The 19,598-nt window shown below is 33.8% G+C and overlaps 1 protein-coding gene across 1 annotated transcript in view; it reads right to left on the bottom strand.

The window, feature by feature from the left end:
- The window catches only part of TIAM2 (TIAM Rac1 associated GEF 2), a 205,995-nt gene that overhangs the window by 108,309 nt on the left and 78,088 nt on the right, over nucleotides 1-19,598 (bottom strand). The window contains exons 6-8 of the mRNA XM_051997990.1: nucleotides 19,142-19,366; nucleotides 3,115-3,300; nucleotides 1,443-1,589 (exon numbers count right to left, since the gene is read on the bottom strand). Of these exons, the coding sequence (XP_051853950.1) occupies nucleotides 1,443-1,589; nucleotides 3,115-3,300; nucleotides 19,142-19,366 (558 nt within the window). The remainder of the gene's footprint in view (nucleotides 1-1,442; nucleotides 1,590-3,114; nucleotides 3,301-19,141; nucleotides 19,367-19,598) is intronic.

The raw sequence follows: 19,598 nt of genomic DNA, 5'->3' as shown, positions 1-19,598 counted from the left end.
AAAAAGCAATATCATTAACCCCTGTTCTCTTCCTCCCCACACATTTGCATCTTTTAAGTTTTTTATCATGGGCCATTCAAGTTACTTTGAAAATGATAGCTCTTGCAATTAACAAAGCATCTTCTGAAGATCTGATTTCTAGCTCACCTTTCAATTGCTGCACAGTAATCAGAGTTGCATTAATTTAATAGAAAAAAAATCTTAAAAAAATTTCAGCATACTTGCTTATTAATTCTACTTAGCGATATGGGCATCAAACCCATTAGAAAAGCTCCATATATACTTAAGGAATGACCACCTCAACCAAAAACACTTTTTCCTTCCATTAAGAAAATGTTAAGATCATAAAAGATGTTAAGATGTTAAATAGGGACTTCATACCTGTAGACCAAATCCCAAATAATATTCAACAGAACATTTACTATCTAATACTAAGAGCTAAGGAGACAAAAAGAAGGAAAAATTGTCCTTGCCTTCAAGAAATTTACAATCTTATGGCAGAGATAACAAACAAATACAAACAAATAAGCTCTATTCAGAAAGAAATGGAACTAATTAAAAGGAAGACAGTAGAACTAAAAGGGCTTAGAAAAGGCTTCTGGGAAGAGCCTTAATGGCTACTTTAAGGAACCCAGGGAATTTAGTAAGGTGGAGATGGGTAGGGAGAGCATTCTCAGGGCATGAGAAAGTTTATGAAGGGCTTTAAATACCAAACTAAGGATTTTGTATTTGATCCTCAAAATGAAGGGAGCCATTGGAATTTAGAGAGGGATGATATAATAGCTAATATTAATATGCACATTAAAGAAAAACCAATGATCACTGGATAAATTAATTTTCTTTTTATAATTGTTAATAGAAATCAACAATTGTATTCATCACAATATTTATGTTAAATACATCTTACATTTCATGATAAAGAAATAAATTTAGTCAATACTTTGAAGTTCTGTAATAAATGAATAAGGTCTGTCTTAATTATGCAAATAAGTATTTTTCAAAATGGGACCATAAACAGAAAATCAATAAGATTTTAAAATTGTTCTTCTCATAATATAGGTGTGTATATATATATATATATATATGTATATTATATTATATATTATATAATATATTACATATTATATATATGCACACACATATATAAACAGTTATGTTTTTATTCACAACAGGAATGTTTTAAAACATAATCCTTATGTTTTGAGGTCCATACACAAAGATTTGATATAGTGGATTTTTTAAAAAATCAACTTACTATATATTCCCTGTTAAAAGTATTTCAGATCCTTACCCTTTAGTATTCAAGTTAGCCCTGAGTATTAATGCTTGACATCCATTTACTCAAGAAAAGTTTCAGGAAAATAATTTTTAAAAAACCAGAGCCCACACTGAATAACTAAAATTAATTATTTTACTACTACTCTTCAAATAATAGGATTTACCTGTGTTATGGATGGTCTTTTGTCTTTCCCTTTTCTTGCCAAAGTGTCCAATCCTTTCAGTGATGAAAACAATCCCTTTTTACTTTGACCTTGCTGTGTCAATGACAATGTTCGTTTACGGAGAGCTGATTCATCTCTGGAGCATATCTAATTTAAAACATTTATTTTAAAATATTACTCTAGAACCCTTTGTAAGACAGAGAGAACTAGCTGTCTATCAAACAGGTATACTTTCTGTCATGAATACTGATTTTCTGGTCAACATGTCAAAGCCATAATTTCATTTTATACCTTGACAACATACAAGAAGAAAGAAGCTAGTTGATACATTAGAAAGACTCCATAGCAAACACCAAGATTAAGAAAACAACCCAATGGTTCCCAAACTATACTTATGCAAAGTTGGGCCTATGCAAATTCAAGTGATCTCAGAAAACCCAGAGGGGCTTTCAACAGTCCCAGGAAAAACAATCTTCACTTAGTCATAAAATTATTTATACAACCATTGCCAATTCCCAGGGATTACATCTTCCTGCTACTATGAAGTGGGAAAAGGCATGAAGAGGAAAGAAAGCAACACATCTCAGTATGACTAAAGAGTCCTCTACTATTAAAAGGACTCTAGGTAAAGTAACAAAAAACAAATAAATAAGAACATAACTTCTGTCATCAAATGTTTGAGAATTCAGAGAAAAGTTCAAAGACATGAACTAATGTAAAATGAAGTGAGCAGAACCAGAAGAACAATTTACTCTATAACAATAGTCTAAAAGCAAACAATTTAGAATAACTTAAGAATTTTGATCCAAGGAATGATCAATGATGATTTGAAAGGAGCAACCATAAAGAATGTTATCTATCTTCTGAGAGATGATGAAATCAAGATGCAGAATTGGACATTCACAGGAACTGCTATGAATGTTTGTCACAGGACTGTTTTCCTTCTCTTTTTTTCCACTGGAGGGAAAGTGGAATAGAGAAAAACATAAATACTTGACACTGAGGGAAAAATAAAATTTAACTTTAAAAAGGTTTGAAGGATCTTCCTATAGAGACAACTAGAGCTAAAGGATGGAATCTACAAGAAGGATGAATCTTGCTTAGTACAAGCAAGGGCTTTATATCGATTAAAGTTTTCTGAAGATAAAATAGACTGCCTTGAGAAGTTGTGAATCTCCTGAAACTTGAAGTCAAAAGGATTCAATTCAACTTAATAAATAATTATTCAATATTTACTCTGTGTCAGGTACTATGCAGGGGGAATACAAAGGGACACTATCTCCTTTCAACCAGTTTACATTCTGTTGGGAAGAAACAAAATGTGCAATAGAAAATTAAATGCAAGATATATACAAAGTAATACCCATTGGGGGGATACTAGCAACTAAAAAGATCAAAAATGGCTTTTGATGGAAGAAGATATGTTAGCTAAATTTTGAAGAATTAAAAAAATTGTCATACTTATTTAAGGGACATTTTCCAGGTCATCTAGCCTACCCCTTCTACTATCCCCAGACTATGGATGTTAGTAGATTATAGAACCCAGTCTTTAAGTACAGGCTGCGTGATCATTATTAAGAATCTATAAAGCAACAATAAAACTTATATAAATAACTTCAATCATCTCTTTTGCATCTGGACTACAACTACTTAACTTCTTTCTGAGACTTACCAGTGCATGGAAGGAAGAAACTGATAAAATGCCCAATCTGCCCAGTGCCAGTTTAGAAGGACGACTTGCAGCAGCTAAAAGACTCTTAGGATTTGGTAACTCTCCCCCTTGTAGACTGGCCAAATAGCAGCGCATCCTGAAGAGATCCATGTGAAATTTTTCTAGATTCTGCTCCCACTGCTGGATCTATTTAAGCAGCAACAACAACAAAAGGATAATTAAAACCAAAAAAAAAAAAAAAAAAGTCTTCATGGGTCAGATTGAAAATTTGATTTCTTTCATGAACTGAGGAAAAATTAGTTTCAGCTGGAAGTACATGGTTTAAATTAGCTTTCCCTGTTTGTCCTACCTTTAACCCCTCCTGCTGAAATGCATTTGGTCATACGGTTCTGCAGTTTATCAAAGACAGCTGAAAATAAAACAAAGTCGGTGGTCTTAAACAGAGTGACCAGTCTAAAGCAGCACCACCTTCAGAGATTTCCACCATTCCAAAATAATCCAAACTTTAACACAGATCTTATAATTTACAAAAAGTTTAACCAATTGCTTCACGTTATTTCCTTTATTTTTAGACTGCAACCCTTTGATTCTAAACTGTACTTACTTGACTGCAAAAGAACAGATGCACAACTAAATGAAAGCAAGATTTCTAACTTTACAATCCTTTTCATTCTGGGGAGATGATTCTAATCAACAAAAAGCAAATGGGTTTCAGGAACAAGGATAATTAGGGGTTTTACTCCTATTATTAGCACGTTCTCTGCATAAGTGCCATCTGTACATCTGAATAAAATTATAAGCATACATAATTCTTTGCCTACCATAGTATCATGTGTACTTTTGCAAGCTTGATGTCATGGATGACAAAAGAAAGACAGTTCAAACTCTCTCATGTCTCTCTTTTCTTGTAGCCATTTAAACTCTTTTCTAATGCAAGGTTTAAACTTATTTAGAGATAAAGTAGCTGAAGAAAGAAGACAACAACTTGCTAAAACATAGATTGAGTAGCAGAGTAGGAAGTTGAAACTCAAATACTAATAAGGACAACCCCAGGCATGAGTGTCATTTGACAATTCAATTCAAGAAACCCATCACTTAATTGCCAACCATTACATTTCAAAGAACTTGCTTTGTCCTTTGTGGGATGCCAGGTTCTATGCTCCATCATGTGCTGTTTAGCTGCTTAATGGTTTAGTACCATATACTGAACATTACATTCCTCATTAACTTTTCCTCAAAGGAATTATCTTACAGAATAGAGACAGCATAAGCCATCTAAAGAGAAACAGAGAGGGGATTTACTGAAGTTGTTAGATGAGGGAAGAGAAGAATTTGTCCAGAGACCCAAAATGCTTTGCTTACTTTTCAGATTTCTCTTAGAGAAGTGAATGAATACACTTAGTATACCTGCATCTAATGCCAATTATTTAGTTTTTGCCATTATGAGTTTTTGTTTTGAGAAAGCTTCTCTGAGATTAATATGAGAAAAGAGACATGAAGGCACATATTTTGTTCTTGACTCCCTACTTTAAATTTTATCTCCTCCAACACTTTCCCCTAATATATGAATATAAAATTATCCTAATTAGTATATTTCTCAAAGTGAATATATGAAACTATTTCCAGAGTCACTCAATACTAACTTCTTTGTAATTTACATGCTTTCTTTCCACTTAAATTTTTATATTTCAATTTTCCATTATTCTTTGGGTTCTGGTAGAGCTCAAATTTTAAATAATGTCCATTTAAAATAAATTACTTTTTTATGACCAATCATTCAATAGTTTAAGAAGGGACCTAAAAAAAGGACCAGAGTAAGGAAAACAAGCTCCTCAGTGGAGTTTTAGGAGTGGAACTATGGATACCATTCAACTAATTCTGAAAGGGCTACTACGTATAACATTACATTCAATAATAATATTATCTGGCAGTAAATTTAGCTAAGAATTCCTGGAGATTGTTCTGTATTACAGAAAATGAATGCCTGGAATCAATTGTCCTGAACCAATAACAGCTGTTATCTTTAAAAAATATATTTCTCTAAGTACTTGCAATTAATCTATGTCTTTATGTTTCAAAAACTAAGATTAGAAAGCAATAAAAGAGAATTTTCAACTTTTAAGTAGATTAAGTGTAAAAACACCAAAAAATATTTATTCTATGAAAATGTTTATTGTTGTTTTTCTCTGCAAGAAAGTGATCAATACAGTGAAAAACCAAATAATTCCAGCTACAAAAGTTGTACTTTATACAATTTAAATATCATTAATTTAGGCATAACTGTAAAATGGAATAACCTCATAAAGATTGAACAAATCCAAAATAAAGGAAAGGGAAATTATTAGTCTGCTAAAAATCCCAACTAAATAAAAAGGAGGTCATATTCAGACCAGACAAAATTTCTTAGGAAAAATACTTTCCACCAATTGGTCATTTTACCAGTGTTTGGTCATTTGTCTATTACCACATTTATTCTATTTGATCATAAACTTTTCCCTTTTGGCAGATGGGATAACTTATCCAATGTTTTCCAAACACCAAAACCTACACAGAGAATCAGCCTGCATTAGAGTGTAAGTAAAAGTTCAGAGTATATTTTTGGGCATAATCTAGAAATGTGTATGTTCCAAGTCCCTCATAAAAGTGCATCACTAAGAAAATCAAATAATAATAATAATAATAATAATATATATAATAATAAAATCAAAAATATAATCAAATTATATATCAAATCACAAAGAAAATACAAATATGAGTTAATAAAAGAGAGAGACAAGGGATTTTTTGAAATTCATGTGTATAGGCATTAGTTTTATTTTAAATAGCAAACAAATTATTTTATTAACACAAATTCTCCTCTGAAGATATGCTTTAAATTACCTTAACTCTTTAACTATATCCCACAAAGTTGTGTGGAAATAAGATATATCTATTGAATTTGTGCCCCTCATCAAACCTCCTAAATAAATACGCTTAGACTTCCTGGAACAGAGAAGAAGCTATTTATAAAAAATCATTTTCCATCAGACCTCATCTAAAATATTTTGTGTCCAATTCTGGGCCACTTTTTTAGAAGGACACCAGTATGCTACAAAGTATCCAGAGATGAAGAAGAGCCTCAAATCCATTCCATGTGCTCTCCCAAAGTCTTTTTTTCTTCAGGTCTATGAAAATGTTTATTGCTGTATGACAATAATGTATGACCTGAAAAAATATAAGACTTTGGGAGAGCCATGACAATCATCTTTATGTATAGATTGGTTTGGTTTGGGCACCAAAGAACAGAAATAGGATCAATGGATAGAAGTTCTAAAAAGAGAAATTTAGACCAAATATAAGGACAATCTTCCCAGAGAATTAGAGCAATCTAAAAATAGAATGTTCTGTCTTGGTAAGCAGTGAGCTTTCCTTCATTGGAGTCTTCAGGCAAAAGCTAGATGAGCATTTTTCAGATGTATTGTAGAAGGTATTACGTGAGTTTGTATTGGATTAGATGGTCACTAAAATCCTTTTGAATCAGAAATTCTTTGATACTATCATGGCAATCATCACTTATCACATAGCAAATTCCTAACATGAATTTAAGTGCTAACTTGTTCAAAATCAAAAAGTGAAACAATCTCTTCTCTCAAAGATCTTAAATTCTATCAAGAAGGACAACATGTACATATATAAGTATATGGAGAATAAATACCAAATAATTACAAAACAGCTAAATATAACATGGATGTAGTCAGTGAAGGGGAACATTAACACTGAGGGAATGAAAAAAAGGCATCATTCAGAAAGAGATGCTTGTCCTGAATCTGGAATAAAGTGAGGAATTCCAGATGAGCTGGAGATAAAAAGGTAAAGCACTCCAAGCCCCAGGGGACAGCCAGTACAAAAGCACAAAGATAGGAGTGTTCTAAGTGAGGAAATAAAGAGAGAGAAGACCAGTTAGGCTGACTAGAGTAAAAGGAAGTAAAATATAATGAGACTGCAAAGAGAGGTTAGAGCCAAATTGTGAAGGACTTTAAAAGCCAGAGAAGTTTATATTCAGGCTATAGGAGGCCACAGGAGTTTATTGAGTAGGGGAGAAACATCATCAGATCAATGCTTAAGGAAAGCCACTTTAGCAACTGTTAGGGGAATGAACTCGATTGAGGAGAGGCTTGAGGCAAAGAAACCAATTAGAACACTGTGTCATATGAGAAAGAGATGAGAAGGACCTAAATTAAAGTGATAGTTGTGGGTATAGAGAGAAGGGGTCAGACTTCCCAGGTAGAGACAAGATGGCAGAGTGAAGAAAACACATCTGAACTTTTCCAACATTCTAGTCCATACAATTTTAACATAATGTCTCAACTCAAATTCTGAAGTGGCAGCACCAACAAAAAAGTCAGAAAGAGAGATCTGTGACAAAGGGGTAGAGGCCAATCCAAAATCCACGTGGATTGTAGTGACAGAAGCAGTACCAGCTTCAAGAGCTCTCAAGTGAGAGAGCATAAGGGGACCTAGCAACTGGTTAGAAAGAGATTACAGAGTTTTTTATTGGATGCAGGACCAGCTACTGTTTGGCAACTCCTTTGCCTATGGTTGTCCTTCCTGATGCTATAACATGCAAGTGAACCGGATGTAAATAAAGGAGGCCTGTGCAAGGTCACTTGCCTGGACTCACTTTTGGGTCATAGTTTAAGGGTAGAGCGCAGCATTTTCAGTCAGGAGGGAGTGGAAGCCCTGAGTGGCAGTATCACTTTTGGACCCAAAAGAGGTTCCAAAGGCAGAGGAGACCTGAGAAGTACTGATTGTAATCTCAAGAAAAAAAGGGCACCTTCTGGGCTAAGTAAGACAGAACATAAACATCCCCCAATCATACCTCCTTGGAAGTACAAAAAACTTTCAAACCCTAGGACAAGTTCTGAAAAAAGCCAAGAAAAAAAAAAAAAAAAAAAGCTTTAGACTGAGCACCTTCCTCACCCCATGCTGAGAAAAGAGCCCAATATTAACATAAAGTTCCAAATCAAGAAATAGAGTAGAAAAATGAGCTCCTCTGACTCCATCCTCAATGGCTGATACTCTTTCTTTTTTCTCTTTCTCTCCCTCCTTTCTCCTGTCTGCCATACTTAGGTTTCTTGGAACACTAAAGAGTTTTATCCTTTGAGTTCAACATTTCAAAATACTACCAAGTGGTTTTGAGTACCTAGAGTATCTAAAACTAATATCATTAAGTTTACTTATTTGATGATTGATGCCACAAAGGGGAGGTCTTAAATTTTAAAAAAAATCACTTTGGTTTTGTTTCTGAAGGGGTTTCCCTCACTTTGAGGGAGGCCAAAATACCACCATCTGCCCTTCAATAGGAGCTCCAGTTCCTTCTGCACACAATTTGTCATTGTCTTTTGAGTCCCCTTCCAGTTTGTTGAGGGGTTATGCCTATTTTAAAAAACAGAATAAAATCAGAAAAGAGCAATTTACTTCATTAAGGGCAGAAAGTTTTAGCAAGATATTTAGACAGTTGCCAATTTAGAAAAAATTTAGAATTGCCAATATTGCCTAAAAGTTCTTATTAATTCATTTATCCAAGCATTTATCATAAACGGAAAAGAAAGTATGAGCTGGATTCAATTTTACAATTCTTCCCCACTTTGGACTTCAAAAGGCACCCTCCATATGAAATGACTACAGGATCTGGACCTCATTGGTTATGCCCAAATTAAAGTTGCATCATCTTGCAATATAAAATACCAACAAAGCACAAGAAATAGAACATCTGAAAAAATATTTTTAAAAGCATATTAATAGATAAAAATATGAAGTGCATTTACTTCTATTATTAATACATTGGATTGGGATTAGCAGCGGGGGTAAAGTATAAGTCACTATCAAATACCAGAGCTTACAAGAGCTCTCAGTTCAGAGACTTCATTATACAAAATACAATATTTTGTCGTAAATGCAAGCCATTTTTAGCCTATAAATGACTATTACTGAAGGTCTTGAGGAAAATCACAAGATTTTTCTGCACTTTGTTAAAAATTTTTAAAAGTAGATGAGAAGAAACTTCACATTTAAGGAATATTGGGGGTAAACGTGTTCCTATTGATCTTGATGTGTAAAGGCTTTTTGCTTTTGTAGTTTCACATAAAATCTTCCCAATCAGAAGAAAATCCCTGTAAAAGTAATTTTAAGCATGTGCCTGTTTTTGTTCTTAATATGTTGAACTCAGAATGCCTGCAACTAAAAAGCAAATACAACAGTACAACCATCTGGTCAATGATTTAAATAAAATAGGCAGAGACAACATTATAGATGAGAAAGCTTTTTGTAAAAACATTTTTAAATCACAGCAGAAAAACTGCAGAAATAGTGCCAGGATATTTTCAGGTGGCATTAATTTAAATGGTTTTTACTAAACCTATATAAAATAATGCAGAAGAAGGAAGGCAGAAATAGGGAAGAATAAGGATCTAGCTAGATCTTTTAGAATATAGCAAAGTTGACAATGAATGAAAAAAGACAGCCTGAGATGATTTTCTCAGTCTCCTAAATGGCCATTCAGGACAATGACAACTGAGTTCTTCAATAAGTAAATATTTCATCCCCCAAAAAGGGAAATAGCTACAAAGATAGCAGCAAAATTTGTATAATATTAAGAGAAGCAAAAAAATTTTGATTAGAAAAAAATGAATAGCTGCCAATAATATTCTGAACAAAAAGCAAGACATAAAGTAGCTAGAAGAACTTCACCTTACTTTATAAGAATCATAGGGTCAAAAATTAAAGTCCCTTGGAAGGGACTTTAAAAGTCATCCTATACTATCTCCTTATTTACAGAGAAGAAAACTGAAGTCTATAACTTTCCCAATGTCACACAAAACCAGTAGGAAGGTTAGGATTTGAATCCAGATCCTTTCACTCCAAAATCAATACTGATTCCATTTTGCAAAGCTATCTTCTAAGGAACTTAGTCAATTAACTTGAAGAGGCTAAGCCTAAATAAAGTATGGAGAAATGAAGACTTAGAACAGACGTAAAAACATTTTTCAAATACTTAAAGACTAGTAATGGGAAAGAAGCATGAAGTTTGTTCTACTTGGTCCCAATGCACATAAGTTATAGAGAGGTAGATTGCTAGTTCAATACAAAGAACTTCCTTACAAGTAAAGTTAGTGGTCCCAAAATGGAATAGTAGTGAGTTCTGAGTCACTAATAGCATTCAAGTAGAGTCTAAGTTTGTAAGAAAGTTATAAAAGGGTCTCAGAGGTTCTTGTTTCAGGTAGCCACTGGGGGGCCCAATGAACGCCAAGACCCCTTCTAACTGAAGTTTAATTTTAACTTACAGAGAAGATTCTGCTAGTAGCACCTCAACGTAGCTATTAACATTTAGATAAGAGATAGACTTAACTTTTTTTTTTTAATTGACTTAAACTGGAATTTTTAAGGGAGTTTACTGAGCACTTTAAAAACCCTGGCAAAGTTTGTTTCCTCCTGTAGATTAATTTTTAAAAATCCATTTCCCCAAATCTGATTATGGGCCACCACAAGTTTAGTCTAGTAGAAGCAATTAGAGGCACTGGTTTTCCTTTTCATCATCCTTTGTATTTGTCCATATTCCCAAATTGCCTGTCACATCCACATGTGCCACCTAACTAGGCAGATAGAAAGATATATCTACAAACAAAAATTCACTGAGCTATAATGATACTGCCTCAGGATGTGAATACTTTCCAGATGTAAGTTGGCCTGGCTTCCTTTCATTACTTACATGAGAGAGCTAAACAAATACAACAATATGAATTACATCACTTTTTCTTGGTGTGTTGGTGATGGTGTCCTGGCTAAACTTCAAAAGTAATTGTCTTCTACCACTTTCCTTACATTTCCCAAGTTTTACATATCGGTGTCTCCTTTATTCTATACAAAATCCATCTGTACCTTGCCTTCATAAAACAAATACCAAATTCTGCTTTAAGGATAGTCTGATTTAGCAAAAAAATTAAATATTTTTATAATAACATTTTAAAAAGTTTTACAGCATAGTATTAACTCTTGCTTCCTTATCACAAGGCTCTATCCCAGGTCCCCTACTCTTTTGTCCATATATCCACTTCATTACTGTGTTCTCCTGTTCCTAGGGGTTCAATTATCACTGCTTCATTTGAAGCCTAAATCAATATATCAAATTCTCATGTTTTCCCTTGAGCTATTGTATTGCATTTGAAACTATAAGAGACAAAATGAGAAGGAGCATAATACAAGAGCAGAGAAGTAACAGCAGCATGAGTACAGCTCTATTTGGATGAATACTCAGCATCTCCAATCAACATGTCAAATTGGAATTTATCATCTTCCACTCAAAACCTGCATCTCTTCTCCAATTGTCTATTTCTCTTGAAGATATTACCACTTTCTCAATTACCATGCTCAAAGTACATCAGTTTTCTCTCTCCCTCAACCCTCCCCATTCCACCTCCTATTCTTTCAATCAATTAGCAAGTCCTATCAATTCTATCTGTGCGAGATCTCTTGCACCTTTTCCTTCTATCTATACACATGGCTACCACTCTAGTTGAGGGCCTTTTCACCTCATACCTGGATTATTATAATGATCTTCCAGTCTGTTATCTTTGGTTTCACGCTCTTTCTTCTCCAAGGAGAAGGAAAAGAAAGAAGATGAAAGAAGAAAAAGAAGAAGAAAGAAGAGGAGAAGGTAGAGGAAGAAGAAGAAGAAATCGACCTTTATTGAATAACAAAGATCCTTCTTGGGGACAAAGATTGCGTCATTTCCCATATTTATAACCAGCTCTTAGGATTACATGTTGCATATAATGGGCACATGGTAAAACCTTTTCAAATTAAATTTAAATTTTTTCAATACAAAGTTCTAATAATTTTATGAATTTTAGTCTTGGCTCTCAACATTTAGCAAAATCACATTAATTTTATAATGAATTAGTGGATTAGCAACCATTTGGTCCAACATATACAAAAATTTATATGTTCGGCTCCCCATCTCCCCTAAGGCTCTCAGCCTTCCTGAGAAGTGGGGGGGGGGGAGAGGGGGTGACAACCTGTGTTGAGATTGAGGCAGAGTGATACCAGGTGGCAAACACACACATACATATATATCCATGTTACTTTAAAAATTATCCTGTTTGCCTGTGCATCCTTCTCAACTCCTTTTTTTCTTCTGTGCAATGACTAAATGACAATTGTGAAATAAATTTTGTAAAGTAAAACTACATAAACTCTTATTCAAGAACAATAGGTAGTTGTTGCAACAGTAGATGAGATCATCTGCTTTACTATGTCCTTGTATAATTTGTTCTATTTTTTTGCTCCTTTAATAGAGAGATTTTCTAATATTAGGCCATCAGGTAGTTGGTAATCATTCCATCAAGATATTACAAGATAATTGTGTTTCCTATTTTTCCCACACACATTTTGATTAGAATTTGTCTTATTTTCCTTTTCTTTCTTAAATCTGTCAAAGTTAATTTTCTTTACAGTCTTTTTGCTCTCACATAAGATACCTTATCATGTAGAATTTTTTGAAATTCTCTTTTGTCATTTCTTGCTAGACAGTAATATTCCATTACATACGTATAGCACAATTTGTTCAGTAATTCCTCAATTACCCAAGAAGCAATCTTATATTCTATTTATTTTCTTTTTAAAATCCATTTGAATTCCCTTTTTAGGTTCAGGAAATTTGTTTGCTGTGACTATTACCCTTCCTCTTAACCACTCCCCTTCCTCTTTTCTTCTTCCAGGGCCCTAATTATTTGATATATTTCAACAACACTGTGCATGTTTGTGTTTAATCCTCCTTTACTCATTTCAGATAAGAGTGAAGTTCGCATCTCATGTTTATTCTTTGCATACCTTCCTCCATCTTTCTATATTCTCATCATGCTTCCTAATTATAAAAAGTACTAAGGTCTACCTTTTTCATTCTACTTTAATGTATAGCTCCTTATCCTCTCCCTTCTCTTAATGCTCTTTTTAAAAATGGAACCAATTCCTTCCCCACCCCACCCTCTGTTTTTCTTATTTAATTATACCAACATCCTATGAAGACATTACAGTTCTAAAGAAACCCCTATATTTTCTACACTTAGAATGTCATCACACAATTTCTTACAACTGCTCAAACATTAACATTCTAAGCTTCTCAAGAGTCTTCTGTTCATATTTCAAAGTTCCTAATCCATTCTGATGTTTTCATCAAAAATGAATGAAAGTCATCCACCCCTAGAATTTTGCCCAACTTTACAAAGTAAGTTATTCTTGGTTGTATACTTATCTCTTTACCTTTTGGAATATTATATTCCAAGATCTATCATTTTGAGTAGACACTGCCAGGTCTTGTGTGATCTTAACTACAGTTCTTTTGTATTTGAACTACTTCACTTTATATGCGTGTAATGTCTTTTCCTTTCATATGAAACAGCTGGCTTTTAGCTAAGATAATATTGGTATTTTTTTTTGGCTCCTTTCAGGACATGATCTGTAGATTCTTTATATCTTTCTTTTGCCCCTTGGTTTTAATAAATCTCAACAATTTTCATCTGATTTCTTGAAATATAATATCATTTTTTTATCATGATCTTCAGTAAATCCAGTGATTTTCAAATTATTTCTTCTTGAAAGAACCTCTTCCAGATTGGTTGTTTTTCTTTCAGATATCTGATATTTTCTTCTACATTTTCAATCTTTTGATTTTGTTCTAATATTTCTTCCTGTCTTGTGGATTCACTGATTTTTGTTCAATCAATTCTAATTTTCAGGGATCTAATTTCTTGAGTTTTACAACTTTTTCTTCTAAGCTATTTGTTATCCTTCTAACTTTCATTCAGAGTTATTTCTTTTTTTAAATATTTTGCTTTATTTCTTCTAGACATTCATATCGTTCCATTGAAAAATCAACTTTTTGCTTTCAATTCTCTATGTGAAATTATTATGGAATTAGTTAAGACTTGCAATATATTTTGATACTGAAAAGTTTTTTCTTTGAATTATTCGTTTTTCTAACTTTAATACCTAAATTGGGTCTGTATCTTCTAGCTTCTCCCCTGTGTCACCTGGGTAGAATGGTGCCTACTTGGTCTTGATCTTATTAGCTGAATTCTCCCTGTATACATAGACTTCTCTTTAACTCTTGGGGACTTTGATCCTCGAGATCTTTGAAGTTCAGAATGCTGAGTCTTCAGGGTCCTCATTGGTGTCTCAGAACAGTTTTATAAACCAAAAAGTCCCTTGCCATGGATTGTCTGGCCTGTGAAATGCAGCACTTACTAATTTGGTCAGCACCATGCTCAATGCTAACTGCAACTATTCTCTGGAGCTTCTAAAGTTCCCATTAGGGAGTTTTCTATCCACCCTGAAGTTTGGATTTTTTAAACTACTTTTATCTATTCTTTCTCCTCCTGTTCACAGAAAGTTTCATGCTATAGTATACCTGTTCCTAATGGTCCATGACTAGGTTGAGAGTCTATCCTGTGCTGGAAATGGCTGGGGTTGGGAAGGCAGGTCAGGCTAACATTTTATACAGTTTTCAAAGGAAGAAGTCACTATAGTTTCTCATTATATTCCCTAATATAATTTGATCAAACTTCAGGGATTTTCAGGAATAATTAAGTAGAAGTTGGGCAGGCTGCCTCTGGTTCAGACAGCCAAAAATCTATAAATATCCTTTCTAAAACTATTGCCCCAAGAAGTGAATATATGGGGTCAAATGAAGCAGAATTGGTTAGAATTGGGAACTTTCACCTCTTTATGCCCAGAAGCTGTGCTTCTCAATGTTATTCAAAATTATATTAACTTTCTTGGCTACTAAGTCATACTACTGAGTCATAATGAGACTGTACCCACTTAAATTTAGAGATCTTTTTCAGCCAAACTGCTGTCTCTTTCCTGTGAGTCTATCCCGTGCTTCCAAATGGTTGTTTTTTGAACTCATGTGTAAGACTGTCTTCATCTCTATTAAATTTTAACTTGCTAGATTCAGTCCAATGTTGGAGTCTATCAGATCTTTTGGGGTCCTGATTGATTTGTTAGCTATCTCTCCTAGATTTTATTTTAATAAATTTTAAGAGTTTCTTTGTAATGTATTGGAAACATATTCCAAGAAGAAAATTAATCTGTTAGCAGGTTGCAATACAAAACTGCCTTTCCCTGTTGAATGGGGAAAGAACAACCACCCAGACTTTTTCTTTATTCTCTAAGTCTTATATTGAATGATTTTTTTAACCTCCCCATTTTTGTTAGTCTACTTTATCACTTTTGGGGAGAATAAGCAGCTATTTTCCCTCAAAACATGTAGCTTCCACCTCTCTAGAAATAGCTCCAAATTTATTTTTTAGCTCCAAGTGTATAATGTTCTTTCTATTCTTTCTTCTTTTATGTGATATTCTTTTACCCTCCAATCTCCTAACAAAGGTCAAGTTTCACAGCCTAGATTATAGTACAAAAATCTTAGCTGGTGTCGCTACCAACTTTTCTTCCTCCTATCAACTGTGGATAGTGTCATCAGATTAATTTTCTTAAAATACTATATTCATCACATCTCTCCTCCTGTTCAAACTCTTTCATTAGTTTCCCCATCATCTACTGAATACAGTCCAAATTTCTCAGCCTGACCTTTAAAGTTCTTCATAATTTGGCTTCAAACAATCTTCTGAATTTAATCCTTTTGCTATTTAGCAAACAAAATCTTTTAATCCCAGGTAATCTGATCTACTCATTGTTCCTACTTGCCCACCTCTGTACAGTTCATTTGGATTTTCAAAATTTGAATAATTGATAATTCTCTTTTCGATACTCCTATATAAGAATCTAAGGAAACAGGCAAATGTCTCTGGTAGGTAGGGGCCATCTTTTTACTACAACTTCACCTGCATTGGAAACCAGAATGCCTGAGCTTGAATATTAGATTGCTACCTACTACTACTAGTACTATTAATACTACTACTACTACTACTACTAGCGAAGAGATTGAACAAGTTCACTTCACTTGGGGCTAAATCAAAGGTTCTTAAATTGTGGGTTGCCACCCCATCTGGATTCACATAATTGAATGTGGGGGTCAAGAAAATATAATTTATTATCACTAAATGTTTGATTTGTACATATCTATTTTATACACCTGTATACCCTGGATAGCATAAAAATCCCTTGGGTAAAAATGGGTTGCAAGTTGAAAAAATTTAAGAATTCCTGGGCTAGATGACATCTTTAGATCATTTCGGTCATAGAAGTCCTTTACTTTGTGCTATAATTTTTATTACAATTTGAGGAGTAACAACACCAAAAGAGATCAAGAAAAAAGAAAAAAACAATTATGAACAGAGTTAAAAAAGTATTTCTATTAGACTTTTTCAGTATGTTATAATAATAATGTCTCAACAACATAAAATAAATTTATCACATCAATTTAGCAGTTTGCTGTGGCAAGAGTCTAGGGTAAAAGTTCTCATTATCTGGACTAACATCTCCTAGGGCAGCAACATTGTTACTAACAACACATTGTTACTACTTCCACTTAAATGTGCCTGATGATTACTAGCCGGCCTGACAAACCTACCCCAACCCTCTACCATCAACCTATGAGGTGAACTAATAGTAATCATAACTTCATTCTCCTGATCTAACTTCTCACACTTATCCTCCTAGGTATTAATACAGTAATTACTGTCCTTTATTCACTCCACATACTAATTATCTCACAATGGGGTAAATTTACCCACCACATATACCCTATCAAACCAACCTTCACCTGAGAACATATGCTAATGGCACTCCACCTCCTACCCCTCCTAATTATTTCCATCAATCCTAAATTCATACTGGGCCCTACATACAAATATAATATAATTTAACAAAAACATTAGATTGTGAATCTAAACTTAGAAGTTTAAATCTCCTTATATGCTCAAGAACTGCTAACTCTTGAACCCATGCCTAAAACCCATGGCTTTCTTACTTTTAAAGGATAATAGTCATCTATCGGTCTTAGGAACCAAAAATTTTGGTACAATTCCAAATAAAAGTAATTAACCACCTATTAAATTCTTCACTCTCACTATCATACTTACTTTTCCTCTAATCTATACCGTTATTCTCCCACATAACACTAACAATTTCCCCTCACTATGTAAAAATACAAATAAACTCTCTTTACCAGCCTCATCCCACTAATCCTCTTCATCTAGTCAGGACAAGAAGCCACAATTACCAACTGATAGTGATTCTCAATAAATATCTTTAATCTAACCATAAGCTTCAAACTAGACTACTTCTCCATTATCTTCATCCCTATCGCACTCTACGTTACATGGTCTATCCTAGAATTCTCAGCATGGGACAAAAACGCAGACCCTAACATCCACCGCTTCTTTAAATAAATAAAATAAAATCACTTTGCTATTTATCATAATCATTCTTATCTCTGCAAACAACCTATTTCAACTTTTCATCAGATGAGAAGGCACAGGAATCATATCATTCATACTCATCGGATGGTGATTTGGGCAAACCGACGCAAACACTGCCTCCCTACAGGTCATCCTCTATAACTGAATTGGTGATATCGGCTTTATACCAATTATAGCATGACTAATAATCAACAATTCTTGAGACATTCAACACATCCTCATAACAAATGTCAACACCTTGGCATTGCTAGGACTTATCATTGCCACAACTGGCAAATTGGCCCAATTCAACCTCCACCCATGACTACCTGACTACCTTCAGCCATAGAGGGACCAACTCCTGTCTCAGCCCTACTCTACTCTAGCACAATTGTTGTTGCTATTCTTGTAGCAATTGTTGAATTTACATGAGTACAAAGTAATATCACTTAATTTAGCTCTAAAAAAGATATACTTTAATATAATGACAAAACATATTTTTCAAAATTTATTGGGTACTATAATTAACAAAATATAAATCATTTAAAAGTATTGCTGAATTCATAATAAATTGTGTCATCATCATCATCTTTTTATCAAACAAAAGACTATGTTATGTGAAATTCCACAAAAGTGATCTTTTATAATCAAAAAAGTTGGGAAATGTTGGTCCAGAACTCAATGTCACATAGTAACAGATTTTTTTTAAATTTACATCAAAAGCCCAGGTAACATTTGCTCCAAAGATGTAAAGCAGCCTCAAAAGTCTAAATGACATGGGTGGAAGGAAGAGTTCCTTTAAAACTACATCAAAAACAATAGTAAATCTCTAATTTTCAGGATATATAAAGAACTTATTCAAATTAATTAGAATAAGAGTCATTCCCCAATTGATAAATGGCCAAACTCCTTTTGGGATAATTTCAAAATGTTTTCCAAAGATCATATCCTTTGATCCAATGATACTTATTCTAAAGGAATAAAAGGAATAAGAGAATGATCCATATGTATTAAAATTATGATAGCAGTTCTTTTCTTATGGCAAGAATTTAAACATGGAGTAGCTAGCAATTGGTGTATTATTGAACAAATAATGATATAAGAACATGTGTATGAACTGACATCAAGTGAAATGAGTAGAATGGTGACAGCAATTTATATAATAATAATAACACTGTAAAAATGAAATCACTGATTTTTTTTTTTTTTTTTTTGCTGAGGCAATTGGGGTTAAGTGACTTGCCCAGGGTCACACAACTAGGAAGTGGTAAGTATCTGAGGCCAGATTTGAACTCAGGTCCTCCTGACTTAAGGGCTGGTGCTCTATCCACTGCACTAGCTAGTTGCCCCTGAAAAATTTAGATATGGATCAATACAATGACCAATCTTGATTCCAGAGGATCAAAGAGTAATGCTACCCCACTCTTAATTATATATGCCCAAAGTAAAGAATGAGACATACAATTTGGGATATGCACAATGTGAGAATATATTTTACTTAAGCATACACATTTGCTTCTTTTTTTGTTGAAGAAAATATAGGAAAAGATAGGAATAATTTTTGTTAATTAAAAAATAATTTTAACAAGGGAATGGGAATAAATACCCCAAAACTTCTTAATTAGTCATACCTGATTTTCTATAGCTTTTCTGTTCTTAGGATCACTAACTACAGAGAGCTGCAGCTCAGCCATTTTCTTCATCTTGCTATCCATGTCAATCTTTTGGAGCAAGTTTTTGGTCTGATTCTTTAACAACCGGACTGTGTCTTCTTTCCCATGCTTCTTTGCAAAAAGAGAGGCACAAGCAGAATGTATGGCAGTCACCCAGTTTTCCAGATCAGTCTGGCTAGTAGCCTGAAAAAATCAAAAGATGGTGAGAAAAATCAGGGATACTCTTCCAAAGCAGCAGGTAAGGGATTTTCTGTTTAAGAGGTACTGGTGATGAATGACATGCCTTGATTTTTATGACCTAATAATAGTAATAACAGTGATAATAGAATATATGGACTATTCCAGGTCTTCTGGCTTCCTTAACTTGTCATAAGAATAGTTTTGGAATGATATATCAGAAGGATCAATGATTGAC

The sequence above is a fragment of the Antechinus flavipes genome, chromosome 4 (assembly GCF_016432865.1).
Source record: "Antechinus flavipes isolate AdamAnt ecotype Samford, QLD, Australia chromosome 4, AdamAnt_v2, whole genome shotgun sequence".
NCBI lineage: Eukaryota > Metazoa > Chordata > Mammalia > Dasyuromorphia > Dasyuridae > Antechinus > Antechinus flavipes.
Note: the sequence above shows the minus strand (reverse complement) of the source record. Positions and strands in the feature narration are given on the sequence as shown.